Genomic DNA, 19,030 nt, shown 5'->3' on the forward strand with positions numbered 1-19,030 from the left:
GGGGGGGGGGGGGGGGGGGGGGGGGGGGGGGGGGGGGGGGGGGGGGGGGGGGGGGGGGGGGGGGGGGGGGGGGGGGGGGGGGGGGGGGGGGGGGTCGGCAGAATAGTGTGGATGCATAAAGTATTACTTTAGATCATCCAAACCCAGTTTTGTGAGCCCTTAAACTCCAAAGAAAACCTTCTCTCTCTGCAGTAACTTGACCTTTTCCCCAAAACAGTAATGTATTTACGAAAACTTATTTGCATTAGGAACTCGGACTCCTTTCATCATTAGCAAAAAGGGAAGTGGCCGCACGAGCTTCTTAATGTTCTAAGTTTCAATCATATTTTTATAGCATCATATCAGTCATTAACATCTCCATAAGAGTAGAACTAGATGTCACTAAACACAAGATTCCACCTTACATGTACACAAGTCAGTAAGAAATGGGGTAGCAAATAGAAACATTGCCGAGATTAACAAGTAAACATACCATCCATGTTGTAGGTCATCATTATTAACATGAAAATCGAAGTACACATAAGTTCCCTGCTCATATTCATCTGTAGCAACTTTTGGCTCTTCATGTCTTTGGAACCATGTCTGGTATTTTCTGTGATATCTCCAAGATTGTTTCTTTAATTCTCTAGCAGCCAAATATTGTTGATAGGTGTTCTGCGGTCCAGCACATGATTAAATTCATTGTCACAACAATAGCAATGCGTGACAAAATATAGAGAGTAATACCGGTTGATAGTAAAATGCAAAGAACAATGTGTCAGTGCCATAGGTCTCGAGACCTAATCGATCCCAAAAAGCAGGATTGTTTATAATAGGTGCCTGTACTTGAGGATAGCTCGGAGGAGTAATTGCAGGGTGTCTCTGCAGATGAATAAGTTTAGAGTAAAATAAAATCTATGTAATATAGTAAATAAAATAAAGAGATATGTATCTGTACTGGAGTATAACTCCTTGGACGCTCTGAGTCTTTCGGCTGAGGTAGCTTATAGTATGCAGCTTCAAGCATTTGCAAATTGTAGAATTGATCATGCATTCCTCCAGTAGCCATCGAGGATCCACCAAGGCTATCACCAATGGCACCCAAGTCAGAAACACTTCTTCGGCCAATGACACCAAGACTTCCAGAAGGTTGGCCAGGCTGCAAAGGTTGACCAGGAGAAAGGTCATCTTCTCTTGACACTGAAGCAGTCTCGGTCAATGAAGCAGGTACACCAGCCTACAACATACAGATAGTGGAAATTCAGGTTGTTGTTTAGATTATCAAGTGATACAGTTTTTTTATAGAACAAATGACTAAATTGAAAAAATTAGAGATCAAAGCTCTCATAAAGGTTATTTTAATATATGAAAATAACCCTTTTCTAATTGGATTTAGTAGAAGAAATGGAATAAACACATAAATCATTTTACATTCCAAGAAAAGGCAACAAAAATAATGTCCTAGGTGATACTGCATTAGACCTCCAACTCCATATTCTGAAAAGCAGTTGGTAACTTAGATGTGACTTACAATGATATCAAAGATATAATCGAGAAAATGATAGTCGTATTGAGTTATTAGAGTGTGTTAGTGCGGTGTGGTAGATACATACAGAATGTGAGAGGTGGAGACAATTGGCAATTTTATAGTTTTCCGGGCTGGAAGGTTCCATCCAATTTCCTCAAATTAATTTACATATTGTAGTTATTTTCTTGTTCTTCAACTTTTCAGTACAACTCCAGTTTCAAGCATTTGGTTTCTAACAGATGAAAACGAAGAGAACATTTGTTCTGAAAGAGCGAAAGCCCACATGCTTACCAACTTGAATCCTAATACGTGCATCATCAGTAAAATAGGACATCGAGATTATACTTCCGTTCATTGTGATCAAGTTATCATGTTTTAGAAACTTTTTTATGCCACTTTCAGTTAGTCATGCGACTTGGTCAGAAGGTATCAGCAAATCTTTCCTCTCCTTACTCATCTTTTCAAAGGAGAAGATTGAAATTTTTTCGCTCAACATCATCAGAAGCTTCCTTTGGTGCATTTTGATGGATAGAAATCCCACTTATATAGACAACTTTTTGCGGTAGATGATAACAATTGAATCAAGGATTACTTACCTAGACGACTAAGAGCTTAGAATTGTGTAGTTAAGTGAAATAATATAAAGAAACTACGTAAAATGCATAATTTTCATTACCACATGATTTATACTATCATGCTTTTGTAAAGTAAATATAATTAAATTTACTGTAACTCATCAACTAAAGCTTTTGGGTTTACCGACAATTTAACAATGAATAAAACCCTAAAACTACAACTCTAACCCTAGACCCTAGCTGCTGTCCCTAGTCACCGTTGCCCACAAGACTCCAATTGCAAACTCCCTTCAATACTCGATGTTGCCTGATTTGCTCTACGTTGACTTCCCTAGTTTAGTTCATCATCAGACCCCAACTACACAAGGCACGTCATATCCAGTGGTTTGTACTCCCTACAATTTGCCCCTCATCTGTTCACATCATCCTCAATCCATACAGTCCGTTAGCTCCTCACCGTCATTACTCCTTCACCATTCGCAGAGTGTGTCACCATCAATTTGGTTCTCAATTTTAGAGGTATTTCTCGATTGTGGGTATTCTACGTTTCTAATTTGGTTTGTGCTTTGATTCTCAATCAGTTTTTTGTGGATATCTGATTGCTTACGTCCTCTTTTAGCTGTTGGATTCTCTAAATTAAGACAATTAACCTCAACCCAAGCTATTCTTCAGCAATAATATCAGAAAATAAGTCATACATTGCCAAAGTTTCGGATAATCATATCCATCCTAATAGTCCTACTGTCCAAGTTACTACCATTCGGCTTAATGAAGATAACTTTTTGCGTTGGTCCCAAAATGTGTGGATGTATATTCATGAACGGAAAGATTGACCATCTTACTGGAGACAAAAAAATTCTCACTCAAGATGATCCTTCTTTTGTCTGTTAGGATGCTGAAAACTTAATGGTTATAACATGGCTCATGAATTATATAATGCAGGAGATAAAGCTGTGACTATGTGTTACACTACTGCACATCAATTATGGGATAGTGTCACCTGAGGTAGTCAGAATTAGGTATAAATCACAAGTCTTTGAGCTGAATCTCAAACTGAGTGACAATCAACAAAGAGGTGACACAGTTACACAATGTATTTTAATGTAAGCAAACTATAAGAATGGACTACAATCGAGTAAAATAGAGAAAGACTTCCTATTGAGGGCGACTGATTGGGATGGTTGGGGAAGAGCCATGGTGAACACTGATGGTCTAGAGGTACGAGGATAGATGGCATGGTTGGGGTGAAATTCTGATGGAAGGGATGGGTTTGGGAGAGCTGGGGGAGGGAGAGCATTGAGGATACTGGGTGCAGGTAAATTGAATATCAAACAAATTTGTTCAATTATTTTCATTTACATAGAAGCTCTAAGCAAACGTTAGGATTGGATGCAGTCTCTTTAACATACAGGCTCATATTGTTTATGTATTGTAATAATATTTAACAACCTGTTTGACAAGGAAAGATTAATGCACCAAAGTAATGATCATTATGATAGATGAGAAATAACACGTACTGGAGTATCTACCGCATATGATCCTTTTAAGTCATCATCATTCATCAGATTCTTTCCAAGGACAGAAGCAGAAGCAGAAGCAGAAGCAGAATCATTAGTATCCTCGGGTAAACCTTGTTGCTGGTGTTGCTGCTGCTGCTCCTCCTCAACTTTTGAATGGGCAACATCTGCATTACACAAGAACTTATCGTCAGTCTTGTTTATTAAGTTTTATGAGAACACAAGCATTTCAGTAATCGATATATCATTTCTGCATTGTAAAGGAAGGCTAACTTCAAAAACATGTGGCAATACACATCACCGAGAGGTTATAAATTTAACTGGATCCACCACTTTACTAAATTTCTCAAATTATCCTCCATAAAATGCTTGTTTCTTTTCAAAAGAAACTATCCCAAACTTAGAACCTGATCGAGTTTGATGACGAAAACCCTGTAACTTGACGAGGAAACCACAAGTCAACCTAAACATGTTGAAGAATAAGCCCATGCTTTTCTTACAAAAACACGCCTTTGTAAAATATGTTCTATAGACTTGATACATATTTTTGTGCAAGTGCGTCATAGTGGCAATCTGAATTTTTAATTTGATTTCTACAGAGTTAATTTTTCCAAAAGAGACCATTAGAGAATTTGAACCAAAGGAAATTTGAGGTTCCAAATGGCAACAAACAGAAGAATTTAAGACGACATTTTGGTTTGAGTTAGTATATTCAACATAATAAAGAATACAAAAGAAAGGACATGGAGTCCTAAAAAGAGGCAATGAGCTTACAACACATTCCAGTTGGCAGAAATAACATTCTAACATCGATTGAAAACTAACATAAGAAATCATAAAAAGAGGTTCAATTTTAAGAAAACATAATGCATGGCATGGCTGAAGCAAGTTATATTACTGTTAGCGTTCTAGTCCTAGATGCCTAGCGCACTTCGGAAGGCATGGCATGGCTGAAGCGTGTGTTGAACACATCTTTTAGGGAAACACTCAAAAAGTCCCTCATTGTCCTCTCTAAATTCTTACTCATTAAATCATGACTTTGAACAACGAGAGGAAGTAAATTGGGATTCCGCACAATAAGGGTGAGTCTACCGCTTAGAAAAAAACACATTTTTGAAGCGAACTATTTTTGCAACTTCTCCATCACTGGGTCTGATGAAAGGACACTTTTAGGGTCGTTACCAAGAGGGAAACCCAAGAACGAAGAGGGAAAATAACCTATCTCACAGCCCACTACAGAAATCCACCTATCCAACTTAGAATGGTCTCAATTAATGCCTACTAACACATGACTTTTAGCACTGTAATCTTTGATTCAAAATAGACAAAGAAAACAATAAGATACGGTTGAGATTAACAAAAGACACTTGAGCAAAAAAATATCATGTAATCCGCAAACAGGAGATGAGATAGAGTCTAACTATCCCTCCCTACTAGAAACCCCTTGAGAATGTTACCATCCACACCTTTCAAAACAATTCTACAAAAGACATCCCTAACTAAAAGGAAAAGTAAGGATGAAAGTGGCTCACCTGTCTCAAACTTCTCAAAGCACAAATTGTACATCTCGGCTTACCATTACAGGAGACTAATATATGATTATTGAAAGGGATACTCCCAATGCATGTGTAAGCTAAAATAGCGAGGTTAAGCAACTCACATCCTCACTAAGCCACTCAATGCAAGTGTGTACATTTTAGGGTGCCTGAAGCACTCATCTTATTTTTTAATAAAGTATCTAAAGAACTCTCAAAAGATCTCAAATTTCTCCCCAATTTCTCACAAAAAGCTTTCATCTCTTAAATAATTATTATTTTATTATTCACTATACTACATTTTTTAATGCATAAAAAACTTCAATGTTTTTCTGTCATGCACCTTGGAGGAAAAAAACAACGTACTTTTCTTTTCATTGCTTACTTAAGCTCTAGTAAAATATTGCGCCTCGCACTTCAGATAATCCTAAGAATAGAGTACTTGATGTTCTAATAAAGTACTAACTCATAACAAAAGAGGTGGAGACAGAAGCAGGGAGCCTAAATCTGAGATATTAATCTCGGTAGGAGGGTCAAATGAAAACATGCATTCATGTGTGATGTCCACTCCCAAAGTAATTACATTAGGGCATCATAATTTCAACCGTGCCCCCTTCACCCATGCAAAAATTGAATATGAAGGGCACCCACGGGAAGGAGGCGAAAGGAATATGAGGACACGAAGCAAGATAGTACCAAAATCTTTTGCCCTACTTGTCTTTAATCTTCGTAGGACGATCAAATATAAACACATTTATACATGATGTCCTATCCCAAGGTAATTACATGGGGGCTTCATAATTTCAATTGTGCCCCTTCACCCATGCAAAATTGAATATGAAGGGCAACCCACAGGGGTGGAGGAGCCTTAACACATTGGAATATGACAACAAGAAGCCAGGTCATACCAGAATCTTTTGCCCCAGTTGTCATTAATGCTTGCTGATTAGACTGCTGGAAGGAAGTTGGCTGCTGCTGTAATGAGCCAGAGGTAACAGCATTTACTCCAGGTGCTTGAACTCCTATTCCCAGACCAGCTTGAGAAGTAACAGATGAATTTTGGGAGTTGAACTGAAAATACAGTAAAACAAATCATTGAGACTATTTAAGAATGCCAAATTATGTTCAGACTGAACATGGTGATCAGCAAGCATAATTATTCACGATAAACCTGTACAGCTATGAAAGGTTCTAAAGAACAATCAAGAAAAGGTTTCCGTTGTATTATGGTGCAACGCAATGGTAAGCTTCTTCAATTTAGTTCAACAACAAGCAAGATGGAGATGAGGATCCGAATCTTTGACCCCTTGGTTGGTATATAATGTCTTATCTATTTGCGTTATGCTCAAGTTAGCTTGTTTGGTCTCATGTTAGATTTCAAGCTTGTTTGGTCTCATGTTAGATTTCACGTTTCTCTTTGGGCTTCAGGTTCAAAGGTCTTTTGTAACTATCCCATAGGTACTATTTTGCACAATTAGAGAGCTCATTACCTAAGTGGGGCTTCCTTTTGAGAGATTGCTTAATGTATGCCCGTCGATTCTTTCATTTTTTTTTTTTCTCCATGAAAGTTTTTGTTCTTTAAAAAAATAAAATAAAATAAAAAAAAGTAGTGGCCAAGTCAGCTTATTGAATTCACTAACGTCAACCTCCTAAATGTTAATTTGTTGTCTTTTAACTTCTCTCTTTTCTTATACCAGTTCTTTAAGCGGGCACTTTTGATGCTCCACATACTTTCTTCATACCACAGAAAATGTACCACTTTTGATGATTCATCAGGTTATTGCCCCACATGAAGGCGTTATCTTTTAGGCATTTATAAATGAACACTTTACAAGCAAAACTTACACAACTATATCAGAATGCAATTAGAAGAAATCACTAAACATTAGAGAACATCAATTTTGTCCTCAACCACCACAGTATCAGCCTCACTCAGTTAAATATCCATCACATACAAGGGGGTGAGAGTATAGAGAGAGAATGTGGAAAGACGAAGGGGGAGAGATAAAGTAGAGGGAGGGAGGATGGAAAGTGAGAGAAAGTAAAGAGAAGTAGAAAGAATATGAAAAATAGGAGGATAAAGCATTCTCCCAAAAGCCAATGAATTAAGGGGGAAACTATCCCAATTACTCATTTATTATTCACCAAAGGGGTTTTATTACGGGTACATTTCTTATCTTTCCCCTACCATCAAAGGCATGCATGAAGAAGCAGCAAAAAGGCCACTGTTTTTCAATAAAATAATTGCCGAACGTGTACTAAAGAAAGAGAGCTTTGCATTTTGAATGAGAAAACCTGCTGAAGAAGTGAACTTTGCTGTTGTGAAGAAAATTGCTTGTGATTTCCTCCACCAAGAGTCATGCCAAGAAGTGTACTATGGCCCTGTTGCTGAACTTGTTGGAGGCGCTGCAAGAACTTCTCCCTCTGATCTGGTGCTATTTCAGCTCTTCCACGAAACTGCCCCTGAAGATGAAATAGTTAACTACATAAGGACAAAAAGTAATTTTATAGATTGTCTTGGGAATAAGCCAGTAATCATATGATTACATCAAAGTCATCTAGTATTGAACCATTTATCACTAAAGATTTATATGAATATTTTATTAAGTAAACAAACAAGGTTCAGAACAAACTTGAAACAATGACCTTAGCTTTTTTGAGAAAGAAACAGAAACAAGCTCAAATTATCTTCTCTTTCCTTTCCCCTTTTCTTTTTCTTTTTTAGTAAAACAAATATGGGGTGAGGAATTGAACTTCTGACCTCAAGAGAAGTAGATACCTTAACCACTGAAATGGACTCGTGTTGGCCGCTAAAATTATCTTTATAAACTTTTTACTAAAGCATATAACTAAGAAATACTCCACCCTCAACAGATTAATTCATTATCAACCCCACAAATGATTTTAATTTATCTTAAAATCTCCCATTAATCATCAGTAGTTAAATAATCCACATTTATAAGTATTCCAATTAAAAAAATGAACTGAAATTTTGAATAAACTAGTAAGCATCATACTCCTTCATTCGGATTTTGAAAAGAACTTCCTGGCCTCCACTGCATGCTAGGAACCACAGATGGAGAGAAAACCCGACCACCTATAACTGCTGCATCACTAACATTGCTAGGATCAACTGTAGTTGTTCCATCACTAACTTTAGCTGCTGTAGGCAAAACGATTCTATTACTTAAAGGGGAAACCATGGACTGAACCATGCCACTGTTACCAGCCCGTTCTTCAGCTCCCATAATGTTTCTCATTGTCACTTCAGATGTAGAAGGAACGCTACCAAGAATTATAGTGCTAGGAACCACAATACCAGAAGTATGGGAGGAAGTGGAGGGTGGCTGATTAGCAATGACAGCTCTTCCCATGCCACCCCTTACAAGTCCAGAATCCGAAAATGATGGAGATAGTTTATGGCCTGGGAAGCTAGCAATTTCTTCATCCTTCGCAGAATTGGGCATATTTACAGGAGATGAATTAGAAGCACCCGTAGTCTCCAATACAGCACGAACAGCACTTGAACCTGGAAGAATGGCTGATGTAACGGACAAGGCAGACCCATGCCCTGCACCATTCAAGGATGCTGAGGTAGCATGGTTCCCGGTGGGTGATGTAGCCGCAGAAGAACCAAGGACACTATTCTTAGGAGGTGGGTTCTTCAAAAGAGTGTCTGTGTTACCATCTGGCAAGGTTGAATCATCAACCTGATCTGGAATAACAGTATTTTGTTGAAGATTAGGAGCACCAGTAACCTGGAAAATTCATCATCCATTACCAATGTACTCCAGCAACTATACAGTGTGCTATTTAGGACAAAACAAGGGTAAAAAATGTGCAAGTATTTTGTTTAATCCTAAGCTACAGTAAAAAAGTTAGCGCATTGGATTACACTTGCAGATTTATCTCTGCTATTTCACATGAAAATCCTAAAATGTTCTCTGTAGAAGAAAATAGAACACCTAAATTTTGGATAAGGATCTATGAAAATTTTCCAAATCTTCGACAAAAATAGACCTTTGTCAATAACACAACTCCTAAAATTAAAGCAAATTGGCCATGAACATTTGTTAGCCTCGCAATATATTAGCCATAATTTGAAGTGAGAAGCCAATTCAATCTCAAAAGGTTGGACCTCGTTGACATGACAACAAATGAAAAGGAATACAATGGGTTTTACAAAAACTAATCCCATACAAGCGAATCCAATCATGCCGCACTGAATTTTACAGTTAACCATGCTCATCTTTTCCCATCATACAGGGAAAAGAGCATTTTACAACGGACTCCCACCATGATGTAATTAATAGTTATTTTATTTTACTGTGTTTATTTACCTTTAGTTGTTACAGTTTGTGCAGTAACATTGGATACAAATATGGGCTGCTTTGTTCCTTTGGAGTTCAGTACATTTTTAATAAAGAAGCTTGATTTGGTCTACACCGCACCAAGAACGCAAATTACATGGCCAATAATAGATTTCCATAACATGGTACTTGTCCAGATGCCCAAAAATCAATTTAAGGATCATGCATTAAATAAAGCAGAATGTAAATGATGAAGAAATCAAGTAAAAAATAGTATATATCATCAAAATTTATGTCTCTAATGGCTAATAGACATGCTATACCTTTCAAATTTATCCAAATCCTTTATAATATGAGTTACATGAGAAAGTAAATGTCTCTGATATATTATTAATGGAGGAAGACATACAGGCACTTGAGTTGCCAACGTTGCCACACTAGTCTTCAAGTTGAGAGCTGGTGTACCCTGCCAAAAGAAAACATATCAATTTATTTATTAAATTTCCAACTTGTTTTTATCAAGGATACAACTATTTAAAAGGCTCTTGAGGCTTATGTCTTAAGCTCAAATTCTTTTTTTTATGCCTTCCTTGGACAATACAAGAAGCTTGCATCTCTTAATAGAAGAGGCTTGCACCTCCACTCAAAGAACAAATTTCCATAAATAGTCTTCCATATTCTCTTTTTTAATAATGGGAGAAAAGGTTGGTAATCAACCCAAGGCCAAGAGATTACAAAAAAAAAAATTATTAACAACATTATTCTCTAGCAGAGGGAGGAAAAAACAATACCTTCACAAGGCTGGGAGGGCAAATTGCAACCAGATCTTCAAGGGATTCCACCTTATCGAGTGGCAATGAGCTGTAAAGCTCATCCACATCACTAAATTCATCAAAATCCTCCTATACAGACAGTTTTTGAGAAGTCAATGGCTAGTGTGAGTGATATTAAAATGAACTGAAATATAGTCATATGAACACATTCAATTGAAATGAAGAAATAGAAGTACACGGTTTCAGTAGTACTGGTAGTCAAATGAACAGTATCAGTCCAGAATAAGACATAAAAATGTATTTGCAGAAATATCAATCAACTATTTTTGAGTAGTCCTAAACTATTACATGATATTTCTACATGGCGAACCATTTTTACTCCTCTATAACCATGGTTCTTTTGTCCATTTTTCTATTAAATATATGTGAATGTCAAGGCCAACTAAGACAACCCTCAAGTAATCTAATGAGACAACAACCTAACTTTGCAACATTTGATTATAAGAAAAGGCTAAATTAATAAAAATACCCTAAACTTTGTAGTTTGTCTAAAAAATACCCCTAAACTTTCAAAAGTTTCAATAATACCCATAAACTTTCAAAGAAGTCTAAAAAATACCCTTACCGTTAGTTTTGGATGGGAATCGTTAGTACTTTATTTCATAAATACCCTTCAACTTTTAATAGTGTTTCAAAAATACCCTTGAACTTTAAAAAGTTTCATTAGTACCCCCAACTTTTTAAAAAAGTTAAATACCCCTACCATTAGTACTATGTTTACAAAATAACAAGAAATTTTAAAAGTAGCATTAACACTCTTTACCTTTATTTAAAAAGTTCATAAAAATTCTTACCGTCAATATATGGATGAAAACCGTCTATTGACACCTCATAGATTATCTCCAAACTTTTTAATGCTACTTTTCAAAGTTCATGAGTATTTTCTAAACGTGGTACTAACCGTAAAGGTATTTTTGAGTTTTTTTCAAAAAAGGTTAAAGGTGTTCTTGAAGTTTTTTAAAAATTTTAAAATGTTTTTGAAGTTATTAAAAAATCTTAGGGGTACTAATGAAAGTTTTGAAAATTCAAGGGTATTTTCGAAACACTTTTTGAAACGTAAAGGGTATTTGTGAAATCATTATGAAAGTTCAAGGGTATTTTTGAAACAAAATATTAACGGTTCCCATCCAAAACTAGCGGTAATGGTATTTTTTTAACTTTCATAAAAGTTTAAGGGTATTTTTGAGGCTTTTGAAAGTTTAAGGGTATTATTGAAACTTTTGAAAGTTTAAGGGTATTTTTTAGACAAAGGGCAAAGTTCAAGGGAATTTTTATTAATTTAGCAATAACGAAAATTGATTTTAACACCCTATGTGGGTAGCTACCATGGTGCTATTATGATTCTTATGTTATTGACATAATAAACTAAGAAACCTGGATGTCCAAGCCAAATTAGAAAAACAAAAACAAAAAAAAACATTATAAGAAATCGAGCTTCTATGAGAAAGACGAAAAAAATATATAAAGGCATACAAAAATAGACCAACAAACTATGGAAAAGGGATTTCAGTTGGAAAAAATAAAGCCCAATTGATAAATTTACAGAAGATCAATTGTAGAGCTTTTTTTTTTTCTTTTTCTGATAAGCCAAATAAACCATAATGCTGATATGTTTCAATTGCAGGGAGGAAACAAGAAAGTATATTGATCAAAGAAGGCACCTTCAAAAATCATTGCGCAAATAACACAACTAGAAGTGAAAATAGTCCCCATGTCTCAAAATCTTTCAAAATTGGTTTCCAATCCCAAAGCCTTCACAAAATGGCAGTCACTGCATTGAACCACAGACCAATTGCAGAGCCCTTTTGTAATCTCTTTCCCGGTTAATACTTAGTATCCCATCAATCAATGAAAAATTTTGTTTCTTCTAAGAAAAAAAAAAAAAAAGTTTAAATATTCCCTATAATTATGACATAACATAGTTAAGGAAAACAATCTATCCATCCTTTTGTTTTGGCTCTCATTTTTGTAATGTTATTTTGTATTCTTTCATTTCTCTCAATGATAGTGCATTTGGTTAGTAATTTGAAAACAAAAATTTGTAAAAAAAGATTCAATGAAAAACAGAGTTGTATTTTATGTTTCAATGTTTTGGATGTGTAGAGTAGAAAATTTAGCAACCGGATCCTGATTTAAACCATTATTCAAAATGTATTTGATAATACATTTATAAACCATAAAAACGGTTGTAGTTACCAACCAACTAAATATTAGGATGAATCTCTACTACTAATTAATTTATGAACATGTTTTAAATTTATTGTATATTATATAATAATATTCAAATTTAACAAAAAAAAAAAAAAAAAAAAAAAAAAAAAAAAAAAAAAAAAANGAGTTTATAATATGAAAACATATTCATCAAAGTATTTATTTTTCTCAATGTAATTTTGCATTTAAAAATTTGAATACACTTAAAATATAACGATGTTGTTTTAAAAATTTCCACTATTTGGATCTCAGAATCCAATAACAAAAGCAAATCTATCAGATGGATATTAGCTAAATTTTTTTGACTAAGTGGATCTAAAAACGTAAAATATAATCCGGATTGCATACCAAACAGGCCATTGGTTTCTCTTCTAAGTATATATAAGTTTATCCAGATATTACATCTCTTAGTGCAAAGCTTAACAAAACATTTTATAATAACTAATATTTCACTCTTCACTTTGGTCCTAACTTTTTAATGAAGAAAAGATAAGTCATTTGAGACTTTCTTCTAGCTTTCCTAGGAGGAGAAGGAGATTGGGTCTAAGTGGCCCAGTTATTTTCTTTTTCTTTTTCTTTTTTTTTATAATGAGAAGCAGAGAAATTTCATTCAAACAAAAGGTCAGAACCAAAAAACTTAAAAAAGAAGGAAGAAGGTATCCCTCAAACAAAAGGAAGATTACAAAAAGACCTGCCACTCTAAATGGATGGTAGCAGAGGAATAATTAGAAAAAAGCCAAAATCCGAAAAAGAAGAGAGAGAGGAAATCGTTCAGGAAAAACTCTAGAATTTCTTTCCTTCCACAAAAAGCAAAAAAAAAAAAAAAAAAAAAAAAAAAAAAAAAAAAAAAAAAAAAAAAAAAAAAAAGCTTTTAGTAGGCCAGTAAATAAACAAGTCTAACTGATACTAGGTTTTTTGTTTGCCAATGGAAGGGCAAGGGGAGAATTTATGCTTCTAAAGCAGGTTAGAAAAGAGGTGCATTGTCACCCTTTCTTTTTGTATTGGAAGCAGATATCCTTAACCAAATCTGGCTCAGGGACATAAATGCAGATTTTTTTTAACAGTGTTAAAGTAGACCACAACCAAGTCTGGATCATCATTTTTGTTTGCGAACAGCAGAGTATGATTGTGAGCTGGATAATTTCTTTGAGTTTTTGGATTGCTTCAAAAGGCTTTGATGCTCATATTAACAGGAAGAAAACAGCTTTGGTTGGGCTTAACTTGGATGACAGTGAGGTGGTGTTTCGAACAGCTAAGAAAGGTCTAGAAGGAAGCTCCAAGCATCCCCTAGGCTTGGTGGGACCTCTTGTCTCCTCTTATGTATCTTCCCTCTTTGATACTGAAATCACTGTTTCTTATCATAAATAAATAAATTCTGAGAAGTCTAGAAGGAAGTTTCCAGTGAAGGGCATTCCATTGCCTCCCTCTATGCTTCATATCATTAGAATTTTGAAATGGTCCTTTATTTCTAGTTCTTATCAACGAGAGGAATTTCTCTCCAGCTTTATTTTTGTTTGCTTCGTTGTTTGGGTCGCCTTTTATGCATTATCTTAATGAACGTTACTTACTTCTAACCAAAAGGAGAGAGAGTACAAAGTACCTGTACAACACAACGTGAAAGCAAAAAGAAATGTAAGGTATATAACAACCTGATTCCTTTCCACATAATCTTCTAAGAAGTCCTTGACATCATTGACTTGCTCAGGACTCAATTCATCGTTATCAAGCAGTCTCAAGATTAGTTCCAGCTTCATTATATGAGCCTTGTGCCGGGTAATGGATGTTTCAAGATGAACCTGTAACAGCAACATGGACAGATAATTGAAAACCCAAAGTTATAAGAAAGAACAATACATCATTTTAGAAAATTCAGAGTACAATACTACTTACCAACCTAGGTGGCCTTTGTTTCCCCTTCTTCACAGACAGACCCTCGACCTCAGCTTCAAAGTTATCTATCTGAGATTCCAACTCACTAACCTGACCAGGATAAAAATATTGAGTGCCTGTGTTAAGCAATTGGACAGAGTTTTTCATTTTCCTACCAACCATAAACAACAAAAGAAAAGGTTTATACAAGGTTCTAAAGTTTTGAAAAGTCTGGTCTATCCACAAAAACATCATTTAACCCATGTAACTAGCGGGGGACCCACCACTCAAAGTTTGTCATACAAAGCATTCTCCTCCATAACAAACTATCCTACACAATTAATTTACCATGCATCTCTTCTAGCATATGTTGGTTGCCCATACCTTCTTAAGAAACATTCTTTTTTCTTTTTTCTTTTTTAAATACAAAACGAGGGGACCGGACTACAAAAACATTTCCCAATTGCCAAAAATTTGCACCAAGCCCGACTAAGATAATCTTTGAAAATGGAACACCAAAAAGAAGACATTGTTACATAAGTTTCACTTTCTTATAAAAAAATATATATTATTTTTTCCAGACATCTGGAGGCTCAACCATTGCAACTAAGAACAACATGCTGATTCTTGAATCAAATGCATTGTTCTCCAATACAGAAGTAGAATCTATGGAGGTTCTGTACAAGTAGATTTTCATACCACATTGTTCAACCAATCCCGTGTCTCTGATTTCGCCTTCTCCTTTGGATCCTATGTTTAAAAACCAAAGAGAAGCTTCATTATAACCAACAATAAAAATAGTAAACAAATTTTACGTGAAGGCAAAGCAAGTATTTACAAGTTATTTGTACATTAACTGACAAAACAATTAGAATTTTCCTTGAGAGCCACTTGAAAGAAAAATTGAAATTGAAAATGACTAAAATGATTGACAAGAGGACATATTTCATTATTGACAAGGAAAGGAAGTCAAAAACCAATAAGGTTTTAGATAGAACTACAAATATATAGTCCATTACATAGAAAACTCTTCAATATTTCTGAAAATGACACTTGAAGGCAAACTAATAAAAGCTGAAAAGGGAGAAACACATAAACCCAAAACAAGGAAGCTAACAGACCAAACTTAAAAATTTAGCCAAAAATATAACAATTACAACACTAATTAAAAAGAAATCTTTGTTATAGAGATATAGCATCATTCTGGTAGATGCAACTGTGTCTTAGTTATACTTTCGGAGGGCTCATAGGCATGCCCTACATTTTATATAGGCTCTTTTTATTGGCAGTCTGCATATTGCATCCATTCCCCCATGAAATTTAGCTCTTCATAAAATTACTTTTCCCGGAAAAGGGAGGTGGGCGTGGGGTGGACAGTTGGGAGTCAGCACCAAGCAAGGAAGAGTTTACTAATCTGATCCTAAATAAAAACCAATAACAGTTCAGAGAAGTCCAATGAAATCAGTTTCAGTTTTGAGTTGTCCGTAACTGTATTCATGAGTTTTTATAGCAAGTTAGGAAGGACAGAAACCTTACAGTGGGATCACCTGACTAAGAACAATCATCTTTAACGTTTTTTTTAAATACGTAATGATAACCACTTCATTCCAAAAAACCAACTCTTACAACCTAACAGGCAATGTGACAAGCTGTCCCCTTCCCTAACAAAGAGAAGTTACAAGAAAACCTTCCAGTCTAAGTTGAAAAAATAAGTGGCGTAATTCTACAAGAGCTTGTGTTGGCTACTCCAATTAGAGGCCATGAACTGTACAAGGTTACAAAAATAATCAACAGTGAACTTTTCTGAAAAGATTCTTGAATTCCTTTCCTTCCAAAGCAACCACAAAACAACCTTTGAAACGTAGCTCCGTAGCACCTTAGCCTTATCTTTTAATCTTCCTTCATTTAGGAATGAGATTTTCTGAAAAGATCTTTGCATTTCTCTCCTTCCAAAGAAACCACAAAACAGCCTTCGAAATGTCACTCCATAGCACCTCTTACCCTTATCTTTCAATCCTCCTCCATTTAGGGAATCCACCATCCACTCCTCTATAGACTGAGGCATGCACCAAATTAAAGCCCCAACATATTACAGATATCATTAGGAGAATAGCCAACAAAACCTTTAGACACGGAAGACCACCAAGAAGCTTTGATCTTGATTAATTCAATGATCAAGCAAAATCAAGAAACTTATCTTCAAAAAATCTTTGGTTTTTTTTAAACCAGATCTCCAAAAGGATAATTGCTAAAAATTAATGGGACAAGCACCTGATCACATAGCATGGAAGCAATATTTTATAAGGATGGAAGCAATTTTTTATAAGCATGCTTAGCAGGTTATCATTTATTTAAGCTCAAAGAGAAGACAGAATAGAGTTAAAGAGCATACAGTTTTAGGTTGTTGACCCAAACCTTCTTTCGAGAAGGCTTTAGTTTTTGTCTCCTTTTCACAAATCTTAAATCTTTCCATTTCACGCTCAATAAGTTTACGAGCATCCAACAAAGCCTGCTCATAAGAGGCACTGACCTGTATCAACAAATTTCAAAATAGAAAATAATTAGTCTCTATAGACAAGAATTATAATAAAAATAAGATTTCTCGAAGTTTATTGAATATATCTCTTGGTTCACAAAAATCAATCAAATAAATTGCTACAACTTGTGTATTCTAATTTTTCCAGATAGGGAATACAAAACAGATATTATAAGTAGTAATTAGAATATTTAAGCAAGACAATGTATCAGAATAAGACAGATAGATAAATTAGATATAACTTTTCACGAATCTTAGAATTAGGAAGGTTGGTTCTTTACATTTCAGAACTAGAGGCTCTCAAGAAAAGTGAGGAGTACTTAAGATCATAAGCAGATACTCTTGAAGACTGGCTCTCTTTCAGGGGGGGGTCCAAAGCCCACTCAAATTTGGAACTGTTAACTGCAGCACTAGTCGGTTATGTCTTTCTCTGGAAAAATGGTGGAATCAAATTAGTTGAGGAGTGGCCAGGCTTTGCGTTTGATCATTAGCTTAAATCAGCAAAGGAGAATATTATAATCTGGAAGAAGAAAACGCTTGGCAACCTTAAATTTCTTCAAGAAATACTTGGCTAATGGAGTCAAAGAAATACACCTCACAGAGGAAGCGAGAGTTTTAGTCTTAGAAGAGGATCAGGATTCAAGTTTCTACCACTATTTTGTGAACAACAGAAGAAAAAAATTTAAACTTCAAGATTTGAACAAAAGTTTGGCTATGGGAGGAAATTTGTTTTGAGTGCAACCATTGGGGGTGGGGAATCAAATCATCGACCTTCAAGATGATAATATGTAGCATATCCATTAAGAGTTGTGGGAGAGGCCATTATGTTTTTTTTTTTTCAAATTCCTCATGGAATGGGTAAAAAGTATTAGATTGATTCCTCAGGTAATGCATTAAAAATACAGTGTGGCCAAATATTGGGTCAGTATAAGATGCAATGGATGCTGGACAGATGAGGTGAATATTCTAGGCTCCCTTTTATCAACCAACCAATCAACCTCCAGGTCTACAGTCTACTTTTGTTAATAAAGAGCTTGACCAAAGCCATATGGAAGACCAAATATCCAAGAGAGCTCGAGGTTTCTAGTAGGAGACACACGCTAGATGATCTCAACATGGGGTATAGAGTCCAAGGTAGGATCTCCCCATTTGGTCCATCTTAGGTAAGCTGTGGTTAGATGTTACGAGCGACAACTTTTGGATCTTTAAAAGATAAACGGACTTCAATTCTCAACTATAAAATGCTCGTGCGAGTGATTAACTTCGGTATGTACTAACTACTAAGAACCGATTGGATGAGCGCAACAAGAAAAGGAAAAAAAATCGCCGTCCTAGGAATGAATTTGCCATTGAAAGTGGACAGATATCACAGTAACGTTGAGAACATAAAGATACGATAGAGAAGAGAAACCTTCTTATCCTTAATCTCGCTGGACTGAATCCAGGTCTTGATTTGGTCCCTGTACCTCTGAAGCTTCTTTATTTCCTTCTTCAAGTCCGCCTCAAATTTCTCCTTCTGGTTGGAATTGTCGGTATCATAAACCTAGAAGCGAGAGAGACAAGAAAAAGTAAGGGCAAGCTCCAAATGCACACGCAAAGCTGGCAAGGGTGGTGAAAACGAACCTTGTTCCAAATGCTGTCAAAGACGTCAACCCCTTCTTGTACCTTCTTAAGAACTCGGTCAATTTCCCCTTGGAGCTTCCGACTCGCACCCATGGCGGAACCAGAGACGAAGATTTCAGGAATAAATTATCGAAAACAGGAAGGTGGAGGATTGTTAAGGAAGGGCAAACGAAGAATGAGATTGGCTCAATCCCTGCTGGGTCTCTCTTGTTTCATATGTACGGGCATCGGTTGGGAGGAAAATGATGAATTGAGAAGACATAAAAGACTCGGCGCGATGCCTTTGTGACTCCGTATTATTCTATCTCTCATTTAACAGGATTTTTCTTTTTCTTTTTCTTTTTGGTTAAAACCATATATAAATTATAAATATTTTAATTAAAAGATCTGAAATAGTTTGTGTTAAGAAAACAATTCCTAAGATAGTTTACGACATAATCTAAAAACCTAAGTTTGAGAACACGGGATTCAATAAAAACACTCCTATCATACTTACTACTAGTATAACGTTCTT

At 35.7% G+C, this 19,030-nt stretch overlaps 1 protein-coding gene across 2 annotated transcripts in view; it reads right to left on the reverse strand.

Annotated features, from left to right (window-relative positions):
* LOC111472846 (general negative regulator of transcription subunit 3-like) overlaps positions 1 to 18,796 on the reverse strand; it is a 19,618-nt gene extending 822 nt beyond the window's left edge. Inside the window, exons 1-15 of one of the 2 annotated variants that reach the window (XM_023118457.1) lie at positions 18,517 to 18,796; positions 18,305 to 18,436; positions 16,750 to 16,887; positions 15,057 to 15,107; positions 14,379 to 14,468; positions 14,138 to 14,284; positions 10,236 to 10,346; positions 9,854 to 9,910; positions 8,152 to 8,892; positions 7,430 to 7,597; positions 6,043 to 6,205; positions 3,612 to 3,766; positions 938 to 1,216; positions 727 to 861; positions 473 to 654 (exon numbers count right to left, since the gene is read on the reverse strand). In XM_023118457.1, the coding sequence (XP_022974225.1) occupies positions 473 to 654; positions 727 to 861; positions 938 to 1,216; positions 3,612 to 3,766; positions 6,043 to 6,205; positions 7,430 to 7,597; positions 8,152 to 8,892; positions 9,854 to 9,910; positions 10,236 to 10,346; positions 14,138 to 14,284; positions 14,379 to 14,468; positions 15,057 to 15,107; positions 16,750 to 16,887; positions 18,305 to 18,436; positions 18,517 to 18,609 (2,642 nt within the window). In that variant the 5' untranslated portion in view covers positions 18,610 to 18,796. Of the gene's footprint in view, positions 1 to 472; positions 655 to 726; positions 862 to 937; positions 1,217 to 3,599; positions 3,767 to 6,042; positions 6,206 to 7,429; positions 7,598 to 8,151; positions 8,893 to 9,853; positions 9,911 to 10,235; positions 10,347 to 14,137; positions 14,285 to 14,378; positions 14,469 to 15,056; positions 15,108 to 16,749; positions 16,888 to 18,304; positions 18,437 to 18,516 lie in introns of both variants that reach the window. The other variant, XM_023118456.1, reaches the window with a different exon arrangement.
* Between the last annotated feature and the right edge of the window lie 234 nt (positions 18,797 to 19,030).

Source organism: Cucurbita maxima, unplaced genomic scaffold, assembly GCF_002738345.1.
Source record: "Cucurbita maxima cultivar Rimu unplaced genomic scaffold, Cmax_1.0 Cma_Scf00090, whole genome shotgun sequence".
Lineage (NCBI taxonomy): Eukaryota > Viridiplantae > Streptophyta > Magnoliopsida > Cucurbitales > Cucurbitaceae > Cucurbita > Cucurbita maxima.